The sequence below is a fragment of the Embiotoca jacksoni genome, unplaced genomic scaffold (genome assembly GCF_022577435.1).
Source record: "Embiotoca jacksoni isolate LCO1_2020_lvr unplaced genomic scaffold, fEmbJac1.0.p SCAF_51, whole genome shotgun sequence".
Lineage (NCBI taxonomy): Eukaryota > Metazoa > Chordata > Actinopteri > Embiotocidae > Embiotoca > Embiotoca jacksoni.
Window position 1 is genome coordinate 96,620 of NW_027185405.1, and position 22,363 is coordinate 118,982.

The following is a 22,363-nucleotide window of genomic DNA, read 5'->3' on the forward strand; positions in this document are numbered from 1 at the left end:
ATATGATACATTTCTTTCATTTATGTACACTGTAAATAATCTGCTGTTGAATTGTATGTACTTTTGATTTTGTCATCCATCCGTCGGTTCTGTTGATACAGATCTCTTTATTGATCTGGAGGAAAAGCAAAGAATGAAAGGATGCAGGGTTTTTCAACAATTAAAGGTGATTTATGAGAATTTACTTCCATTTGTAACACATTCATTATAGAAGCCAGCTTTGGCAAATCCCTAAAATATCTTTTGAGGTCATTCCATATCTCTGTTGGATTAAAGTCTGGGCTTATAAAATATTTATAATTTAGATGATAACGTGAATATATTCTAAGAAACTTTTACACATAAAGACTCCACCCACCTCAAATTGCAAATTCATATATTGCACAATTTTCATCTTCTTCAGGGCTTTTGATTGATTCATAGATAGAAACATCACCTACAGAGTAAAATCAAGCCAAAGTTTGCTTCACAATTCATTTAAAATCAGATAAACACGTGGAAATGTTATGATTACAGTTTACAACATGTCAGAATAAAAGTAGACTTACCGTGGAGAAGAGCAGCGTATGTGTTGTGTTGAGCTTCATCCTGGTTGGTCATGTGGTCTATAGCAGAGCTCTGACTTGTGCTCTGAGACCTGGTGGGCCAAAAACATATAGTGAGTACAGTAGATTTAATAAGAAACACAGGATGTGATTCTGATATGTTGAAAATGAGAAAAGTAAGCATGATACCGACCTGACAAAACATGAATCTGTGAAAAAGACAATTGCTGTTACTTCATTTTTTTTAAGTGCAAAGTACATGTATAGTCATCAGAATGTATTTGAATATTTAGAGTGCTATCAATTTAATATGAGAAGGAAAAGTTTGACTTACCCTTTGACTGTTTGTAGCGACAAAACAGCAGCAGAAGAATAATCAGTGAAATTCCACAAAGCAGCCCAACAATCAACAGAACATGGAACAGAGATGAAGAGCTTTCAGCTCTGGAAACGGCTGGAATAAAAAGAAAAACATTTTTAATGCATGAGTATAGTATCGCCAGCAGAAACTGCTAAAGGAATCTTCTAAATACTACTGTTGCAAATAATATTAACAGTAATATATTTATTTATTTATTTTGCAGGGACAATGCACACCAATCAACAGCAAAACTGTAAGTGAGCCAGAGTTAGCCAGAGAGGCTAATTTTCATCTGCTGTCCCGGCCAGATGTTTGAAGGCAGCCTAAAATTACAAAATGTTAAAAAACTGATTACTCACATTTTACCGCCATCCAACTCTGTGGTGATTCTTTTCCGGAGTATTGACACTTGTAGAAGCCTTCATCACTCGTTGACACAACAGAGATGATCATTTGACCTCTGGTGTCATTTTGAATGATTTTGTCATTTTTTATAAAAAATAACATTCGAAAGAACATTTTCTGTCCTGAATTTGCAGTCAAGAATAACAGATGATCCCTCAGTTGCAGGATGGACAGGGCTCACCAGGATAATATCATCATCACCTGTAAAACCATCAGACAATATGAACACTTATTTTGAGGTCAGCTTGTTTTGCCTATTGACATAAAAGCTTCAATACAAATCACAATTAAACCAAACTTTTGTGCAGAATTTGACAAATCACAACCAGCGAATGTCATCTGAATTTCAGTACAATAATTTACTAAATGATCAACCGACAGCCTTATTGCTATTTATAAACAACCCATAATACTTACACAGGTCTTTGCTTTTAGAAACGTTACTTTTGCTAACGTGGTTGTTGCCACTGCAGACGACAGTTCTGTTGTCAGTGACGACGGTGATGTTGACCTTGCTGAAGGACTTCCCAGATGCTGCGCAGTTGTTTTCATCGCAGACAAACCACACCCAGTCGTCCTGGATGGAGCAGTTCACTGTGATGTTGCAGAATCCCGTAGAAACGTTGGAGCGAAGCACCAACATCTCCATCACAGGCTGAGGAACCTGTTCTGTATAAAAAAAAACACAGCCAAGCAGACAAATCGATGACTTCATGGCATCCTCTGTGGGCCACCTGCCGTAAACACACCCCAGCGATCATCGATGGGAAGTTAAATATGAGGAAGGACACGTAGCAGACAGGAATTTTTTATTTGCATATGAAGTTGTGGGTAAAAATAGTGCCAGATAGTTTCACGCGTGCTGTCATGATATGTTTGAGAAGTTGATCTTAAGGTAAATGCGACTAAATTCAGAAATGTATGAACATTTAAAGCAGATCCATGTAAAAGAAAGAAAGTAGTGCATACGACCTACCTTGAACAATGACCTGGTGTGTCTCTGATGTTGATGTGAAATTAGAGTCGTAGAATAATACTTCATAGATGCCACTGTCTCCGTCAGTCAGCTTATTCAGACACAATTAGAGGTTTCCAGGACTAAAAAACACTCTCTCTCTGTGACTGGGTTTGATGAATTTATCAGAAGCAAAAAGTGTTTCACCAAACTTCCATGTACCAATATGTACTGGAGGTGGTTTCCTGACACGTAGACACACTGAGCTGCTTTTCAGTCTATAATATGTCGCTGATGGGTCCTTTGCCATCACTGCTGACAGGAAACAATCAAGTAAAAGAAAAAAGATCTTAGAAAACATTATCACAACACCTTAAAATCCTACCGCACATACAGCAGATATTTTGAGATGAGTACGATACGTGTGGATGCAAAAATAAATCCTTTTTCTGACTTTTACTTTTTTGCAGCAGCATTACAATAAAACAATAAAGTGAGAAAATAACATTAAAAACAAGAGGAAATGTCCACACCCCCCTTTGTTCCTGTCGAAACAGCAAGTGTCAGAAACACAAAGGATGAGTTGCTCGAAGTTTGTTTCAGATGCAGAAGGAAATCTGCTGAATCAGTGTAACAAAAAATGCAAAGCATGTATCTGACAATATAGAGCCACAAGATACAATAGTTTTCCCAGTTTTGAAGCTATAGATATTAATAAATGCTCTGCACCATGAACATATATGTTTGTTTGTTTTTTTAATCAACAGGGAACGACTAATGCTTTTTGAACATTCAATGAGTTGGTAGCACATATCCAGAGGATTCTGGAATCCTGAACGCCACGCTCTATTCATGAACACATAAATGAGTGCAAGAGGCCAAAAAAATAAAGTCAACAGATCTGCGAGGAAAGGTGTACGTACCGTGGAGGCAGAGCCCAAGAAGTAGCACAGCAGCACCGTGTGAGAAGAAGCAGCTCAGACAGCGAAGGCGACCGCCAACCATCTCTGTGCGGAGGGGAACGACATCTGTTTCCTCTTCTTTCAAACTGTGGCTCGAAAAGCAGCGCAGAAAAAAAAATAGACAGGGTGGAGAGTGGGGGAGGTTTTCTGTCAACCAAGAAGCAGAAGAAGTGAACAGGCCTGCAGCGATATACAGTCAGATAAAAGCAGGCACATGAGAAAGAATATAACTGCAAAATACTAAATGACTAATGAAAGTTGAATTAAATGTATGTTTTGCTAAATCGGAGCTAATTATTGTTAGATTGTGTCACATCATCGTTTGTTTACATTGTGACAAAACTATTACGAGATACTTTAAATTTCGGACCCCACAGTATATCAACTCGGCCCATTTCTGAATTCATTTAAAATGACAAACAAATTGTTTCCATTCGCCAGCAGCTGTATCTGAGCACGATGTGAAGAGTCCACATTCAACAACCTTTCAGCAGAAGAACTTAATCACTTCCTGTCATCAGATACTCCCACATAAGGAGGTGATGAGGCGATTATTGTTGAAATTCACAAAGGCTACATGTCATCAAAAGTGTGCAGACATTCATGACAGCTTGAGTGTTACTGTTAAGGCATACTGTCATTACCGTTGTTTTGATCACTGCAGGGCCAGAGGAAGGAATAACTTTGACTTAAACAATGAACCACAGAGTGCTCTTGAGAGGCTGTGGGAAGGTAGGTGTGGGTCGCAGCAGCATCCTGTTGGGAACTGATGGAAAGATGCAACCAAAAGGGTCTTTCAGTATGTGTGTGTGTGTGTGTGTGTGTGGGGGGGGGGGGGGGGGGGGGGTTACAAGTCTACAGAGGATAAAACAGATTAAAAGGTCTGAAGACAATCAAATAAATGAAAACAATGCTTAATTAATGGTCAAAAGTTTTTTAAAACGACACAAAAATAATGCTTAATATACATAAAACACTTTCAAGTAACAGGTTATGCTGTTTGTTAACAGATCATACAAAACTGAAAAAAAAATGCTGACTTTGAAGCCACACTATCATGCAGTACAAAAGCTCAATTAACTGTTGCCTTTTGAAATAAATGCAGCACATAAACACCCAATGGGAACACGTGCATCATAAACAGGAGATTAAAATAATAAAACCTGTTCTTCTGTGTACAATGTAAATTATCTGCTATTAAATTGTATGTCGTTTTGCTTTTGTCATTCTCTCCATTGGTTTTGACATCATACTTATTGATGAGGGAAGAGTGAAAAATGAAAAGATGGAGCGTTATTCAACAATTAAGGGGGATTTATGACAATTTACTTCAAGTGTCAGTAAAAGTAAATCATTAGTCACGAATTATGTATATGTATTATTATGTGCACTATTTTAACACTGCGCAATTACCAAGAGATTTTCCTGGTTTGATTTCAGAATAAACCATCTCGTCAGCTGCTGCATGAGCTGATTTTCCTGTGAATAAAGAAATAATAGCTTTAGAATATTTGACAGTAACGTCTCAAGTTAAACTGGCAATGAAATGATTTATATGGATTTCTTGAAGGAAAAGCAGCACTAACATAGTGTACAAAAGAAAACAAGAGATAACATGTTACAGATTACAAATGATACGTGGCAATGTATTTTATCATTCTCAGCCATTTTGGTAGTTTTACACCGTATCTGTGAAATCAAACACGTATGAAAGTTCATATATACGGTTTGTATGTTGCTGTAATTGGTAAAACCTTGTTGTAGTATTAATAAAGCACACCACAAAACATACAAAAAATACCTTTCGGCAGTATTGTTGTGATGCACCGTACCTGGAGATGATCTTATCTGCACATCAGAATACACACAGCTCTCCTCTGGTTTCTTAGTTTTCCCTGCTCGAAGGATCAGATGAATGACTAAACTTCCTGGACTTTATTTGCAAAAAATTCTGAATTTTCCATCCATGTTATGTGTTTTTTACGACATCAAATACTCACCCTTCTTAGTGATGCTTTTAAACTCCAGCAAAGAATATGTTACATCATTGGATTCATCTGAAATACATTTACATTTTTTTTTTTTTTACTTCAGAGACTGTCAGTCAATCATTTGCAGTTACTTTTGGCATCATATTCTGGTCTTTCTAAAATATTCATGTTCATTACAAAGTAAGGAGGCAAAAACAAGTATGGAAACCCCTGAAAATGAAATTGGTTGTAAAATTGATCATTATCAAAAGTCTAAGTCATTCTTCTCCATTAGATTAAGGTCTGAGCCAGTTAAAAGATTTGTAATTTATGTCAATATCTGCCTATATTTTAAGAAGTATTTTTAAAAAATTCCCAAAGGGTTCACTTACTTTTTCTCACCTCTGAATATACTGCACCATTTTCAGCATCTTCAAGGCTTTTGATTGATTCATAGAGACTGGCATCAACTACAGAGTACAATCAAGCCAATGTTGAATTAATCATTCATTCGAATGAGATGTGGAAATATTATGAATACTGTTTACAATACGTCAGAATAAAAGTGGGCTTACCGTGGGGAGGAGGAGCGCATTTGTTGCGTTGAGCTTCATCCTGGTTAGTCATGTGGTCTGTAGCAGAGCTCTGACTTGTGCTCTGAGACCTGGTGGGCCAAAAACATTCAGTAAATAAACTGTAGATTTTATTAGAAACAAGGGATGGAATTCTGGTATGTTGAAAATAAAAGAGGGGCGCGTTGCACCAACCTGATAAAACATGAATCTGTGAAAAAGACAATTGTTATTATATGATTTTTGCAAATCACTCCGTCATCACTAAAGTACATGTATAGTACTCAGAACGACTGAATATTTAGAGTGTAATCAATGCAGTATGAGAAGAAAAAGTTTGACTTACCCTTTGACTGTTTGTAGCGACAAAACAGCAGCAGAAGAATAATCAGTGAAATTCCACAAAGCAGCCCAACAATCAACAGAACATGGAACAGAGATGAAGAGCTTTCAGCTCTGGAAACGGCTGTAAGAAATAAAGGGTTTTAAAAAGTGTATGAATATAGCACCACTAACAGAATCTATGCAGGGAATTTTCAAAATACTACTGTTACCACTACTATTAATAATTAACATAGCTGCAAGCGACAATGATTGAGGTCCAGGCAGCCTCGGAGATGATGCTGCAGACATGTTATTGCAACACAAGTTTTGCACTGTGACTTGAACCCTCAAGCAAAAGGGTTAAGAAACATTCTGCTTACCACCGAGCTATTGGAAAGGTATATTACACAGAATGCTTAGTGACAAAGAAAACATAGAACTTAACATTTTCTGATTGTCTAATGAGTGAATTGTAGTTATAGCGACCCCTGGTGGTGTATTTGTATGGAACTTAGGAATCAACACGTGACCCAGTCATGAAGAACTACTGTGTCCAGTTTTGTGAGAATCAGATGATGCATCATCATCATCATCATCATCATCATCATCATGGAGGACATCTACTTTTAGAAAGTTGAATAGCAATTATTTTCAAAACAGATTGACGTTTCATAATTTCCTTCACAACTCAATATCAGCCAAGTCACACTTTGGGGCCTGAACAGTTGGTCAACTGAGGGTTTTCTTGCCCTTATGGTTTTTGATGCACAATCACTGTTTAGCAGAGAGTAATATTAGCTCATTAATGATAATCTAAACAAAAACAATAGGGATTACTCACATTTCACCGCCATCCAACTCTGTGGTGATTCTTTTCCGGAGTATTGACACTTGTAGAAGCCTTCATCAGTCGTTGACACAACAGAGATGATCATCTGACCTCTGGGGTCATTTTGGATGATTGTGTCATTTTTATAAAAAATAACATTAGAAAGAACATTTTCTGTCCTCAACTTGCAGTCAAGAATAACAGATGATCCCTCAGTTGCAGGATGGACAGGGCTCACCAGGATAATATCATCACCTGTAAAACCATCAGACAATATGAACACTTATTTTGAGGTCAGCTTGTTTTGCCTATTGACATAAAAGCTTCAATACAAATCACAATCAAACCAAACTTTTGTGCAGAATTTGACAACTCACAACCAGCAAATGTTATTGTAGATGTTAATGTTGATGAAAAAGGTTGCACTGTACTAATTAATATGCAAACAGACTTCAGCTTTTAAGGAATGCTTATTGTTTAGAGGAATTTTGAGGCAACAATGCAGTAGCTATGGAGCCAAGTTAAAACTAGATAACTATACAGCTACTGAAAGAAAAAGGTTTATGGTTTTTGATACGAAAACATCAGTTAATACTATTTTCCCATGTTCAATGCTGATGATGAAAAATAGCTTTTCATTTTCTACGATAGACTTGAACTATTTAAACTGAATCTACAGGACACAGAATAATATTTGCCACCTTGAAATTCCCAAACATGAAATGTAAATGTTGAAATAATTCATGAATAAAATGAAAAACTCACGCTGTCCTGTGATGTTGACTGCGTTGCTGAAGGCTGATCCAGACTCACACCAGTACACGGTAGTACTGAACAACATCTTATGAACATTACATGTTGATCCTTTCATTGTGCCCCAGTAAGAACAGTATGACAGTAAGCTGGTTTCAGTAAACCTCCTCACTCTCCAGTCAGTAGAGTTTCCCTCACAGGTCAGTGAAACAGAGTCAGAGGTGAAGTGTTGTGCTCTGTCAGGATTCACTGTGAGAGACGCTGATGGATTAAAATCTGAAAAAAAAAACCTGGATGGTGGGTCAAACCAAATGAAAATTACCATATTTAATATGAATATTTTTTTTCCATTAAACATAAATAAGTAGTTTTTGTGCATAACCCTGACCAAACAAAAATTGTGTCACGTTTAAACCAAACCGTGATCCTCTCACACGGCACCCTGTGTGTCTGTAGGAGATGTGAATGGCTTTGATAAAAAGTCAGTATTTGATTCCTTGAGAAAGAGAAAGCGTTGCGTTTGCTGAAGGAAGACTAGAAAAACCAACGTGAATGGAACACATCAAACAAACATGCAAACTGACCTCCAGACCAGACAAACTTAGGATTGCTGTAAACAGTGTGATATTCTGGATCTCCTCTTCCAGCTCTGCACAAATATCCTGCTGTGTCTCTCTGTCCATGAACAATGTAAGAGTCTTGTGCCGTCCCGTTGATGCTACCAGGCAGCAGCTCTTTGATGTAGGAACCAAACTTGTCTGAAATATCAGGAAGAGCTTTGTACCAGTAGAACCTCCATCCTGCAGACGGATGTTGAACCACACAGCTCAGAGTTATTGAGGCTCCAGGACTCAGCCATGATGGAGACACAGTGAGGACGGACAGGGGTCCTGTTGGAAAGATGAAAACATGTTACTGAGTATTGATGGCATATTACAAGTAACATTTGTATCCTGTATAGTTGCAGTATTTCATCATCTATAAATCTTTGATCGCAATATATAAATGTAAAGTTGCACGATATATCATACAGTTTTAAATAAATGAGAGTTATGACTGGTAAAATATGATGTGACTTACTTTCCAATATCATCAAACTGAAGGAATCACTCCAGTCTGTTGAAGACTGTTGGGAACTTTTCATCGTGCCTTTACACTTGTAGTTTCCAGAGTGGATTGAAGAAGCAGAATAAATACTAAATTCATTTTGATTTGGAGGTTTGTATGAACTGCTAGATCTCCATTTATACTCCCATTCAACGTCTCCTCCACTGATCTCACATTTAAGAGTTATCTTCTCTCCTCTGTATATCTGAGGCCAGTTGGGTTGCAGACTCACAACTGTCCTGTTTGGGACTGTCCATGTTCGAGGAGCACCAGAAAAGACACAAACATGTTAAATGAACATGAAAAAAAAGATTTCAGAACATAATAACATCATTCATAAAAACACTGGACTTTTTCTACATTTTGTATTCAGAGAAATGTCACCAAGTCAAACTCAAACTCACCAATTTTATTTATTGTGACTGAATCACTGTATTCTGTGTAGTAAACTGGGTTTTTCCTCACAAAAAGCTGTGTAACTCAGGAACTAATGATGGAATTTGTAGCAGTTACTTATGAGGGTTATATTTCTCCTGCTCTGTGGACGAGCAGGGGACACTGAACTTATTGATCTACCCTCACATACAGACTAGTATTAATTAAGCACTGTTTACTAACAGGAAATAAAATGACCATTGCTCATAATATTAAACCCACAGATATAAACCAGCTGATGTCTAAATATAATAATACTTATTTATTCTGACTAACGTGGTGGAAAGACAGCCCAACATTGTCATCTCTATGCCAGCTGAAAATGGATCAACTACCAACTATCAGGTGCAACGTGATGAAGACAAACTCTAATCTGTTCACTCACTGTCTGAATAAAGATGCAACATGGAGCAATTTTGCACCTTAAAGAATTTAGACAGTACACACAACAAACATGACTTACGTGATACTGACAATGTGATGGCTTCACTCCAGTCTGTTGAAGAATACGAGTCATCTCTGAGACGTCTCCTACAGTCGTAGTCTCCGCTGATGGATTCAGAAGCTCTGAATTTCCAGTATTTCTTGTTTTTATGGTGAACAACTGACCGGGCTCTTCTCCACTCATACACCCACTCAGTGGATTCACCTCCTGAGACTTCACATGTAAGAGTGATCATCTCACCACTGAATGTCGGGGACCAGTAGGGTTGTCGTCTTAAAACAGGCTTGTTGAGGACTGTTTCCACCACATACACACAGTTGGGATACAAACAAAAACATGAACTCAACAGAGAAAGTTCCATATTGCAGGTTTCATTCTTAATTCAAATGGTAATCACAAATGTATTCAAACAAAATGACTGAACTCACAGGTTATGTGAATGGTGACTTCATCACTTGGATAAGTGTAGAAATCTGGGTTTCCTCTTACTCCTCCACAACGGTAGATGCCTCCTCGTGATACACTAATAACTTTGTTCTGTCCATCATTTGTTGAGAGTTGAACTTCATTGGTGTCTGAGGTTCGTCTGAACCACTCGTATTTCCAGCCATCAGATCTCTCCACAGAACAAGTCAGTCTCACAGTGTCTCCCACTGATATGGTTGTTGTGCCTGGTGTCAGTGTTGGTTTTGGTCTTCCTACTATTGGGAAAAAAAAGAATAAAGAAAAGATTATTACATTTGATGGGTTGAAAAAATAACAAAATTGTATGTTTTCACATTACAGCTGCAACCTTCCACTTGTAGTAAAATTACTTTCTAAATTCTACATTTTCAAATTTGACAAAAGAAATTGCACTTACACTTTATTAATTAATAGTTATTTTCACTGCAGAGAAAAGATGTTTTAAACCACCGTTGATTTGTGTCCATTTCAACATGGTGTCAAAGATAAAGTAACGATTGACTCAGTATCTATTAACGAAAAGATTATTGGCCTTTGCAGAGGTCTTCACTCTCAGATTACTCTTCTTGTTACTTCTGCAAAAGATGATATTTTACACCAAAACACACATGTAGTGATTCTGGATTACAATCTTTGAACTTTCTGGCAACTTCTGAGAGAAAAGTATCAGGAACAGTAAAGTGTTTCAATTAAAATTTCAGAGTATTTAAAAGATGCTTATATAACAAGATTAATTAAATGTACATGGTATTACATATACTTTGAATAGGGATCATAAATTCCTGCTGTCATGTCATAGTGATAAAACACTGAGGACTTACCTGATACAGTTAAAGATAGGACATTACTGCACTTTGGATCATGTGAGCTCCTCTTACGACCACAGCACTGATAGTTACCACTGTAGGAAGTTGATCTAATTTGAAGTGTGAACATTTTACGTGAGTCGTAGGGAATATATTCTTCGTCATCCTTTTTGATTTTGTATTCCCAGTCAGTGACTTCTCCTTCCTTCATGTCACATATGAACGTAACAGACTCGCCGGTAAAAAAAGTGGACCAGTCAGGGTCAGAGGTCAACACAGCATCTAGAACCCAACACAAACATATGCAGTATAAAACACTACACAGTTAGCAACGGAAAACACTTTTACACACTCTGTCTAACCCACGTTAGTTTTACCAGCAACTAAAGGGTTAACTCAAACATGCAGTACCGACGTGCACGTCAGGAGATCAAAACCGTCTCCCGGGAGACGACCCTTTATGTAGCCAAGGAAACAGCAGCGTCATGATCTACACCAGGATGAATCTCATTTGGTTGATTTCTGCTCGATGCTTTTGAGGATGTTTATTTATTTGATCGTTAACCAGACCGACTCCGAAGGAAGAAGTTTCTTTAAGTCTGAGAAGAATCTCCGGTGAGTGACGGATGCGTTGCTAACAGTTATCCGTTGGTGTAGAGCTACAAAGGAGGACAGTTGTAACAGTTGTTAGTTGGGCTAAAGATACCGATCAGGAGAGAAGAGAACAATAACCAGTCGGAGATAAATATTAATTTGTTGATGAATATTATTTTACGTGGTTGATATCTGTGATTGTGGAGCTACATGTACGTGACGGGGCTATCTAAGCGCTAGCTAAGCACTGAGGGGTTAATGCGTCGGGAGCTTTTGAACCGAGCGTGAACGATGACGTCATGTTCTTGTTTCAGCGCCAGAAGTAAACGGTCAGATTGAGAACAGCTGTTGAGTGTGTTGCTTAGTAACGGTGGACGTTTAAATAATATCTGTTAGGTATAAATGATAGATGTCACTGAGACATGAGTACATGTGTGTGTGAAATATGTTGCTATGTTAATATTGACCACAGTGAATATTTTATATATATATGTGTGTGTGTAATACTATTTTACTGGTCATTTACTGTTACACCAACAATAGAGTTTCTAAATTACAGTACTGACATCATATTAAATTCTGCTGTATGCAGATTGTTTTTTCTGGATGGATCTGTGATGGAGACAGCGATCCCCAGAAACCTCCACAGAGCGCTGGAGCTGAGTGACCCTGTGACCCCTGATCATCTTCGCTGTGAGTGAAGCTGCATTTGGTCTTCTTGGATTCTCCTGCCGGAGCACCGACGAGCAAAAGATTGAGATCAGAGTTAGTCTGAGAGCCTCCAGACGTACACTACCCGGGTAGTAGACTGAAAGACAAGAGACTGAAACTGACTGACTGTGAGAGAAATACCGGTATTGAGGTTATTATTTGAATTTGTTAGTTTTCTTTTATGTTGTTCCCTTGATTTTCTGTGTGTGTTAATAACTATAATAAATTGCAGTTCAGTTCCTTGTTTTAAACTGCAAACATTTGCCGTGTTTCATTCACTCCCAGAGTGACCTAAAGACCGTCCTGAACTTAACACAGGAAATCTAGTGTGTTACATAGACTACATATGCAAGGCACAATCAGTGTAGATACATACAATGAAAAAGACAGATGATCAAAAAGAAAGCAGAAAGAGGAAGTACTGAAGCGATTAATAGTTAATGAATAAATAAAAAGAAATAAAAGAAAGAAAGAGAAAAGTGGAAACTGTATAATTACCTTCAGCGTGTCCATTGAAGGGGAATGTACAGAGCACTGCAAGACAGGTCAAAACTTCAGATATTATCAAACTAAAGCCAATGACCAAATATTTAATTAACAAGTAACATTTGGAGTTTTACCAATGTTAGTTAACATGTAAAAATGAACATGTTAAATTAATCAAATCTTTGAGATGCATTAAAACAGTCCTCTACTCTCATCTGACCAAAGTTATTAATAAAATGGTGAATCTGTTCCCTTTTCTATTCACATATTTAGAAAAAGGAACAAGTGACCGATCGCCTGTTGCTCTCACTGAAACCTTTTCATCAATCCGTACGATTTAAACAGAAAAGGTCGGTGATGTACTCACAGAATAATCCCAGCTCACAGAGCAAAGTGTGCCCCATCCTCACATCCAGTCCAGATACTTCTGAGAAATTCTTTGTCCTTAGAGTGAAGCTGCAGCATTACAGAAACCCAGAAATGTTCAGAAACAAGTTATATTTCATATATTTTGGGTGACTTTTTTTTTTTTTTTTTTTTTTTTTCAAACTTCTTCAACTTGTTTCTGCTTCCTTCCTTTTTCACACATCTAACACAACTGAACAGGGTTTGACCACAGCCTGCTATGACTTCCTCTCACAGCAGTGGTGAAACATATTCGACACATTCTCACGCAACTGTTTGTGCCTGTTCTCTGATAAAGTAATAGACTGAAAACTACAACTTACAAGTCGTTTTCCAACATTTATAAAACATAAGACAACTGAAGACAAGCAGAGTGAACATAACAATGTCAACAAGTCATCGACTGCCAAGAGAACCTACATTGAACTGTCGTCTTATCAGCTTTTCATTCCCATGTAAAGCACTTTGAACTTCACTAACCTGTATGAAACATAAGTGCAGGAAATTTAAACAATTGGGGAAATTCTAAATATAATTTTAATGATTTTTTTTTCGCGCATTTTAAACTCAGGAATAACTCTTCAAAGGACATAAAGTTCATGTGTTTGAGCTTTAGTCAGGCCTTACTTACATTTTTGTTGTCTTTGCTTCCTCCTGGTCTGCTTCTTATGTTTGGTGGGAGCATCAGCACCTTTATAGAGCCCATTAAAGCATTAAGGTAAATACTTTTGAAAATACAAGGACAGATTCAAAGGTTTATGTTTTGGTCCTTTATGTCCCAACTGCTGCTGACAGTGACACTCACTGAGAATAAGACATTTCAGTTTCCAGCCATTATATGATCATCCTGTAGGCTACTGCTGGCTTGCAAAGGGTCAGTGACATTTGATGCTACTGTAAAGGTAGCAGCATAAATTCATTAAAGGTTTGAAATATGCTGTTCAATAAATACATTGCCACCGAGAATGAGTAAAGTACACTAATAACAGAGGTGTCACACTCACTGACACACTCACTGGTAATCGTGCACTTTCTGATCCAACAGTGAAACTTTCATCTGAAAATATGTTCATTCTGAGTTGAGCTTCACTAAAGTGTTCCTTTACCCGAACACAGAATCTTTTTACGTCTCCGCCTGATGGTGAAATTCTGGTTTCGATCTTGGTCATGACTTCACCAACAGGAAGTGATTGAGCTTGAGCAAAGCGGAAATCATGACATTAACAGAAATGAGTGTGAAGAGAGTATGAATAATAATACTAAAAATAAGAATTAAAATAACGTTAAAAAAAACTATAAATAAAAACAAATATAAGCATAAAAATTCATATGAAAAAGTCTGTAAAAAAAATTTAAAAAAAGATTAAAAGGTCTGAAGTCTAACAAATTAATGAAAAACAATACTGACAACTAAGTATATGAAGAAAAAAAATTTAAGGTAAGGTAAGCCAATACATTCAAAGTTTCCCGCAAAAACTTCTAAATAAATGTAAATAATTACAAGAAGTGATTATGCAATGCATGAATAGTAAATAGGAGACGTGTGCTTTGTGCCAAAAGAGACAGTATTGAGTCTATATGAAATTCAAATGAACTACTGAGCATGTCTGATATTTGAGTACCAGAATTGCAGACAATGATCTCATAAAATGCTTTGCTTTGGTTTTTGTTCTCTTTACAGACTTCGGAAAACAGGGTTATCCAATTTATATGGATGTTATTAAGAGCTATAAGCCAGTTAATAATTTGTAGAATAACTCACCACAGTGCGCACCCAACATGCATCGTTGCCAAGAGCTGTTCACACTTTGGCCTCAGAATAAACTGCTGCATCCGTTGCTGCAGGACTTCCTCTCCTGTGAACACAGAGATGATTCTTGTAACCACTTTTGTGCTACGATGAAAATCATAAGCCGCAGGAACATTTGAGTTAAGGTTTCCACAAATACAAAGAATATCAGTGTATTATAGCTTTTATTAATCCACTGATGTAAACTGTTAATGCATATAGACAAAATGTCAAATCAACAGAATTACAACCCATGACATGATCTTATTTGTCCATCATAAACTTATTGGAGAATAACAACTGCAGGTGATTGCAGACTTTGCTGACCTTGTTTTTTTCTTGCCTTTGCTTTTATTGTGGCGGGTGACCCGTGGATACGTCAGACTCCTCTGAAACAGAAGCCAGATGTCAGGATACATTCATCCAGCAGACAAGATACACTGTACAGATGTTGGATGAATGAACTGAAGAAATGTGGGACGCTCTTGTGTCATTACATTGCTAGATATTGAAATAAACATAAAAATACACAGAAATGAATTGATGTCCCCACACTGACTCTTTATGTTATGAGATGCGGCAGGATTGGACCCAAATGCAGACACAAAAACGAGTTCAGGTACAGAACAGACTTTATTTTCTGGTGGAGGATGAGTCCGAGGCAGGCTGGCAAGCTGGATAGAGCGTGTGGTCTCCCGAGGTCCGACACAGGGTAGCAGTAGTGATGTTATGAGATGTGCCGACGCTTCGAAGCGTGTGTCGAGTAATGGAGGGGGCGTTTCCTCGAAGCGCGTGTCGAGGCTTACTTCATTTAGGGGAGGAGCCAAAAATGATGACGTCCGAAGCCTCGCTGCCCGGCTGTACCACGTGACTGCTTCGGGAAGTGGTTCAGATTTTGCCGGGAGGTTTGACAGCAATATAAACCCCTCAGGCTCCATTCAAAATGTGGGTTGTTGGTGGAGAGTTGTGGTCAGTTGAGAGTTTGGATAGTTTGGAGAGTTTAGAGAGAGAGAGAGAGAGAGATAGTTTGGAGATTTAAGAGAGAGAGAGATAGTTTGGAGATTTAGGAGAGTGAGGAGATAAGGATAGGCGATAAGATGGAGCCAGCTCGGAAGAGGAGGATTTCCCCTGTGTGGGAACACTTTGATTTGATAACTCCTAATAAGGTAAGCTAAATCTAACTCTATTTCAGACACATTAGGTTTGCTTATCAAGAACTGTATTTTTCACAGTTTCTTATTTTATTCAAAGGTGAGGTGTTTATTGTGCACCAAGGAGTTGGGGTACAATAACAACACCTCATCCATGCTGAGGCATTACCGTGCCTTGCATGAGAATAAGGAGGAAACTGGAGCTTCACCCAGCCAAGGTAAGTCATTACAATATTACAAATGCACCATCACAATTTTTCCCTGTTCACTTTTGTTTATTGTGCAAATAAAGACAGGTAACAGACACTGTATTTATTCTCTTTTAACCAGCCACCAGAAAACAAGAGCTGGATGAAGCCCTCGTCTCCATGATAGTGAAGGACACACAGCCCTTCAGTATTGTGGATGATGTTGGATTCAGGGCATTTGTGTCCAAACTGGATCCTAATTATGTCCTCCCTACAAGGCAGGTATGTATGGGTGCATGCATGAAACAAATGAGTACTTTATTGTGTCTCACAGTTCAGCACTATATATTTTTTCCTTTAGGCTCTGAAGGCCATGGTGGAGGCCAAGTATGAGTCAGCTAAGGAGAAGGCTAAGGCTAAAATGGAAAAGGTGGCTGCTGTTTGCCTTACTTCTGACATGTGGACATCCACAAAACCAAAAACTGTTGAGAAACTGTTATTTCTGAATAAAAATGAATAAAATGTCCCCTGTCCTGTACATCATTGTCCAAGTTACACGAGCATATTCAGTCCCCTCTTCCTAGTTCCACAAGCACTTCCACTGTCCTCTGCCTGCTTAAGCCCATGCCATTTTCCTAAAGTGACAGAAAAACATTATTACACAACCTGCCATATCATATGATACTACCATTTTGGGAAAATTTACACACACACAGAATACGTTCAAAAGATATTTTATTATGCACATATGTGATAATTTATGTACAGAAATTATTTGGTTATACATTTTTGTAATTCATAGTCATTCCCAACAGCCATAACAGACACAAAAATCCAATGCATCACATTATGTGGTTCAGATACAGCTGCCTGTGATTATACACTTGGCCAGTAGGTGGTTTCGTGTGCACATGAAGCTTCGAGAAATGAACCCTTTCTAGAACCAATTGGCTGAAGTGGTTCGATGCTTCATGAGGCTTCATCTCACCATCACCAGCGGGCAGCATTGGCAACAGGTTGTGGGTGAGTGGACGTAGCAGATCGTATGAAACGACAACCCAGGACTGCAGGACCAGGGTTGATATCGTGTCGGGAGGTGATTAGTGGGATGAGGAACCGGTGTGTCAACCTGCAGGTGGTAATCAGCTGGATTGTCCTCAGCTGTGCAGGCTGATCAGGGGCGTGGCCATGGGAGGTGTCTGGAGGTAGGCAGAGGAGGACAGAACAAAACGAGAAGCACATGGAAAACAACAACAAACAGGGGAATGACAGAACACATCAGGAGAGGAGATCTGGGAGACCAACATGTTAACAGGGTTAGACAGGGATCCGGACACTTTAGCTGTGGTCTCTTTTGTTTGTTGGTATTTAGTCTTATTTGCAAGTGTATTCTGTGTCAGAATCTGTGGAGGCTATGATTTTGTAAAGCCAACCTAAGACACTGTATGTTACAGTATATTGTGCAAAATAAATATACATTAATTTGCATGCAATTCCCAAATTTGCAGCAGAAACTGTACAACACAAAATATGATATAAAACAAGTCAGTGACAGACTACTTATGAAAATTGTTGGGCCTCTTCGTTTTGTATAAGAAATCATGGAGAAGATGGGGGGGGGCATACTTTCTATTTCATGATCTGTAAGAGTGAAAACCTAAGAGTAACACAATTCAGTGTTTAGGCATATCGCTGAGATGGAAATATACTGAGAACAAATCACACTGAGCATACAAGAGCAGAGACACGTTGTACATAAATAAGACAAATACCCAGAACTCTTCCAAGACTTGGATGTGCAAAGGATTTGATAGTTTGCACCTCTGGTGACATCTAGTGGTATAAAGTAGCTCACCAAGGTAACTTATTACTGGAACACTGGAAGCATCACCTCTTCTAAGATAATCAGATAATCATTGGAGGAGCCTCAAAGTGCAACAGTGGTCTAAATACACATCAAAATACTAAATACTGAATACTAACGACGTCATTGGTCGATGGTCTTATCATTAAGAAAATGTGTAAATCTGACTTTCAGAGCTGCTGTTGTACTCTCAGGATTGTTTTTATTTTGTGTGGGCTCTGTGAGTAAATAATTAGTCAGCTGTCGCTGTTTTATCATTGTTTTGTATGTGTCGCCTATATTTAGTCTTTTCTTACATGATTATTATTTCTTTCCCAGACAAATATTGTTCATGATTAAGTACACGACTTGATTTTTAAGGGACATAATCGTGCATGTAAGAAAATATTTTACAGCATTTTATACACATACCCTCACTTGAAACATATTTTTAGCTTTGAAATAGTCAAAACAGTGTGAAGGGTAATAAAATGGGGAAAAAAAAAGTTCAAAACTCATTTGATAATCTGTAAATTACAATTACTGTCATTTAATGTAATCAAGATCCTGAAATAGTGAGGTTTTTTTTTTTTACAATGGACAGCTTGAATTCAGTTTTTTTCTTATACTTGCAGTTGGAAAGCGCAAACAATAAAAATTCCAGTTTTTTTTTTAATTCATGTGGTACATTTTTCCTCTATAACACTGCACTCCAACTTGTGTGACAATGAAACGGTAGGACAAACAATTATATTGTTGAAGAAACTACAAGTAATAATCTCATTTTTGTTGAAACATTAATAAGCTTCAAGCACCTACCAAAGAATAAGTATCACTGTACAAAATAGCTGCGTAACGAGTAATGATGTGTCCTCCAGAAATTCGAACCACAACCTTGAACTTGTGTCGTTCATGTCTTTTGAAATCTTCTTCAACCTACTGGCGTTGCCGCGGCTATGGATTTTTCTGCTTCTGCAGCACACTGTACACCGTGTCAACACACGCGGGGCTCTGCTCCTCATCCAGGGGGACAGAGTCTGAAGTCCAAGCCTCTGGTGTTCCCTCGTGGCCTTTCCCATCACTGCTGCCGTCACTCCTGCCAAGAGAGGCGGCCGCGTGTGGCATCTGTAAAGTGCTGTAGACGGTATCTACTGTCTGGATTTCCCTCCAGTCCTGTTCCTGTCTCGGCCCGCTGCTCCGGCTGAACTGTGCGACGTCCACGTTTTCATACGAGGCTTCAGCTTGACTGGAAGATGTAGAGACTCATCTTTGTTGGCGGGTTTCATATTTCCTGAGCAGGAAATGGACGTGCCTGGAAATAATGCAGTAAAATATGATTTCATATGTCAATTGCATGTTATTATTTTATTTTTTATCAGAACGTTTTCAAACAGTATCCCGACATTAAAACCTTCTGATGTTACACAATGTGATGTTCTGCTAGATGACAAAGATCATTTTAAAATTGTTCTTTGTAAATGCAGCTTACCTGCTGGAGATTGCTTGCTTTTGAAAAGCGCCTCATAGCCGCAAAGCCAATACAAGAGAACAACAATACAACAACTACAATAACTATCAGTATTTCATAGAGTTGTTCTGATGGGTTTTCCTTTTCAGGCTTCGATTTGCTGAAACCTGGAAACAGATGGGAACATATTTCTAACAGGTGAGAAATTTTAATCAGAAAAAAAACCCAACACGTAATCATTTAAACAGCACAGAGTTCATCTGAATTTCAGTACAATAATTTACTAAATGATCAACCGACAGCCTTATTGCTATTTATAAACAACCCATAATACTTACACAGGTCTTTGCTTTTAGAAACGTTACTTTTGCTAACGTGGTTGTTGCCACTGCAGACGACAGTTCTGTTGTCAGTGACGACGGTGATGTTGACCTTGCTGAAGGACTTCCGAGATGCTGTGCAGTTGTTTTCGTCGCAGACAAACCACACCCAGTCGTCCTGGACGGAGCAGTTCACTGTGATGTTGCAGAATCCCGTAGAAACGTTGGAGCACCAACATCTCCATCACAGGCTGAGGAACCTGTTCTGTATTAAAAAAAACACAGCCAAGCAGACAAATCGATGACTTCATGGCATCCTCTGTGGGCCACCTGGCGTAAACACACCCCAGCGATCATCGATGGGAAGTTAAATATGAGGAAGGACACGTAGCAGACAGGAATTTTTTATTTGCATATGAAGTTGTGGGTAAAAATAGTGCCAGATAGTTTCACGCGTGCTGTCACGATATGTTTGAGAAGTTGATCTTAAGGTAAATGCGACTAAATTCAGAGATGTATGAACATTTAAAGCAGATCCATGTAAAAGAAAGAAAGTAGTGCATACGACCTACCTTGAACAATGACCTGGTGTGTCTCTGATGTTGATGTGAAATTAGAGTCGTAGAATGATACTTCATAGATGCCACTGTCTCCGTCAGTCAGCTTATTCAGACACAATGAGAGGTTTCCAGGACTAAAAAACACTCTCTCTCTGTGACTGGGTTTGATGAATTTATCAGAAGCAAAAAGTGTTTCACCAAACTTCCATGTACCAATATGTACTGGAGGTGGTTTCCTGACACGTAGACACACTGAGCTGCTTTTCAGTCTATAATGCGTCGCTGATGGGTCCTGTGCCATCACTGCTGATAGGAAACAATCAAGTAAAAGAGAAAAGATCTTAGAAAACATTATAACAACACCTTAAAATCCTACCGCACATACAGCAGATATTTTGAGATGAGTACGATACGTGTGGATGCAAAAATAAATCCTTTTTCTGACTTTTACTTTTTTGCAGCAGCATTACAATAAAACAACAAAGTGAGAAAATATCATTAAAAAGAAAAGGAAATGTCAGCATTAAAAAATTTGATCCAAGGAAACATTTAAAAAACAAATGTTGTTAATGGTGTCCATGAGGAATTCATCCAAAATGTCTAAACACCAAAAAACAACGTTAGAATTTGGTTTAAAAATAAAAAAGAAATAGATGAACTATTTTGGATTAATCTTACCTGTAATAATCCAACAACTCAGTAGAAGAAGCATTTTCCATCTGCTCATGATTCTTTGAAGATATCAAGTATATAATTGCTTAACCGGAAACACGTGTACCTTACACGTTACACGTGTAACAACAAAAACACTCAACATGTTTGGGAGTACAAATAACTGCTGTTGATAATAAATAAGATGTTGAGATACTTCCAGAAGTGGCTCCAGTATGTTCCGGGTTAAGCTGCGTTGTCGCCGCGGGTGTTTTTGTTGATGTCAACATTATGTTTTGTTTGAGCAGAGGAGAGAAACCACACGTTGTTTACACAAATATTCCTGGTCATGTTTATCTCGACTGATATTTCGGTTTCAAGAAGTGGATAGGGGGATGTCGGATTTCTAACTTTCAGTGCGGCAGGAAATGACGTTTAACGCCAGACGGACAACCCGTGACGTCAACCGACGCAGCCGCGAGAGTGCGTGTTGGACGTAAAAGCGAATTTCGGATTTCTTTATGAAGACATATCAAAACGAGAAAAACGTTGATGAACAGAATGAACAACACACTGATGGACGAAGTGTGTCAGGAGAGGAGATCTGGGAGACCAACATGTTTACAGGGTTAGACAGGGATCCGGACACTTTAGCTGTGGTCTCTTTTGTTTGTTGGTATTTAGTCTTATTTGCGAGTGTATTCTGGGTCAGAATCTGTGGAGGCTTTGATTTTGTAAAGCCAACCTGAAACACTGTATGTTACAGTATATTGTGCAAAATAAATATACATTAATTTGCATGCAATTCCCAAATTTGCAGCAGAAACTGTACAACACAAAATATGACGTAAAACAAGTCAGTGACGGACTACTTTTGAAAATTGTTGTGCCTCTTCGTTTTGTATAAGAAGTCATGGAGAAGATCGGGGGGGGGGCATACTTTCAATTTCATGATCTGTAAGAGTGAAAACCTAAGAGTAACACAATTCAGCGTTTAGGCATATCGCTGAGATGGAAATATACTGGGAACAAATCACACTGAGCATACAAGAGCAGAGACACGTTGGACATAAATAAGACAAATACCCAGAACTCTTCCAAGACTTGGATGTGCAAAGGATTTGATAGTTTGCACCTCTGGTGACATCTAGTGGTATAAAGTTGCTCACCAAGGTAACTTATTACTGGAACACTGGAAGCATCACCTCTCCAATCAGGTGAATCCTCCAAAAAGGTAATTTTTTAAAAGTGATGCAGAACAAA

The 22,363-nt window shown here is 38.3% G+C and overlaps 2 protein-coding genes and 1 long non-coding RNA gene across 6 annotated transcripts; 1 reads left to right on the top strand and 2 right to left on the bottom strand.

Moving 5' to 3' along the window:
* Positions 1-2,293: 2,293 nt before the first annotated feature.
* LOC138211933 (Fc receptor-like protein 5) lies at positions 2,294-14,986 on the bottom strand. 4 transcript variants are annotated; one of them, XM_069172135.1, is made up of 21 exons: positions 14,893-14,986; positions 13,762-13,821; positions 13,093-13,181; positions 12,738-12,773; positions 10,950-11,216; positions 10,092-10,364; positions 9,682-9,957; positions 8,757-9,032; positions 8,261-8,566; positions 7,689-7,952; positions 6,936-7,178; positions 6,117-6,236; positions 5,966-5,981; positions 5,774-5,862; positions 5,591-5,668; positions 5,229-5,285; positions 5,061-5,123; positions 4,642-4,707; positions 3,873-3,994; positions 3,190-3,375; positions 2,294-2,578 (listed from the first exon to the last, which is right to left on the bottom strand). In XM_069172135.1, exons 3-19 carry the CDS (start codon positions 13,127-13,129, stop codon positions 3,918-3,920), a joined length of 2,544 nt encoding a protein of 847 aa, XP_069028236.1. In that variant the 5' UTR covers positions 13,130-13,181; positions 13,762-13,821; positions 14,893-14,986; the 3' UTR covers positions 2,294-2,578; positions 3,190-3,375; positions 3,873-3,917. The 4 variants fall into 4 exon arrangements, with proteins under 4 accessions (XP_069028236.1, XP_069028235.1, XP_069028237.1 ...); XM_069172134.1 differs by having other exon boundaries at positions 13,551-13,821; XM_069172136.1 differs by having other exon boundaries at positions 3,190-3,314; positions 13,093-13,821.
* Positions 11,423-15,427, top strand: LOC138211936 (uncharacterized). The gene is made up of 3 exons (XR_011179376.1): positions 11,423-11,549; positions 12,121-12,221; positions 15,303-15,427. It is a non-coding gene; the product is annotated as an uncharacterized lncRNA (long non-coding RNA).
* A 3,566-nt stretch (positions 15,428-18,993) lies between these two features.
* LOC138211934 (SLAM family member 7-like) lies at positions 18,994-21,182 on the bottom strand. Its single transcript, XM_069172138.1, is given in 6 exon segments — positions 18,994-19,413; positions 19,591-19,736; positions 19,908-20,125; positions 20,127-20,154; positions 20,462-20,752; positions 21,128-21,182. Coding segments are annotated over 6 exon segments (762 nt in total). The 5' UTR covers positions 21,177-21,182; the 3' UTR covers positions 18,994-19,383.
* Positions 21,183-22,363: the final 1,181 nt, after the last annotated feature.

Bases quoted from the DNA above. Each gene is read 5' to 3' on its own strand.
- LOC138211933 (XM_069172135.1), bottom strand. From the start codon at position 13,129: ATGGGGCACACTTTGCTCTGTGAGCTGGGATTATTCT. The intron at 12,774-13,092 runs GTGAGTACATCA...CCTGTCTTGCAG, and splicing joins CTGTGAGCTGGGATTATTCT to TGCTCTGTACATTCCCCTTC. The intron at 5,124-5,228 runs GTGAGTATTTGA...TCCTTCGAGCAG, and splicing joins TAAAAGCATCACTAAGAAGG to GGAAAACTAAGAAACCAGAG.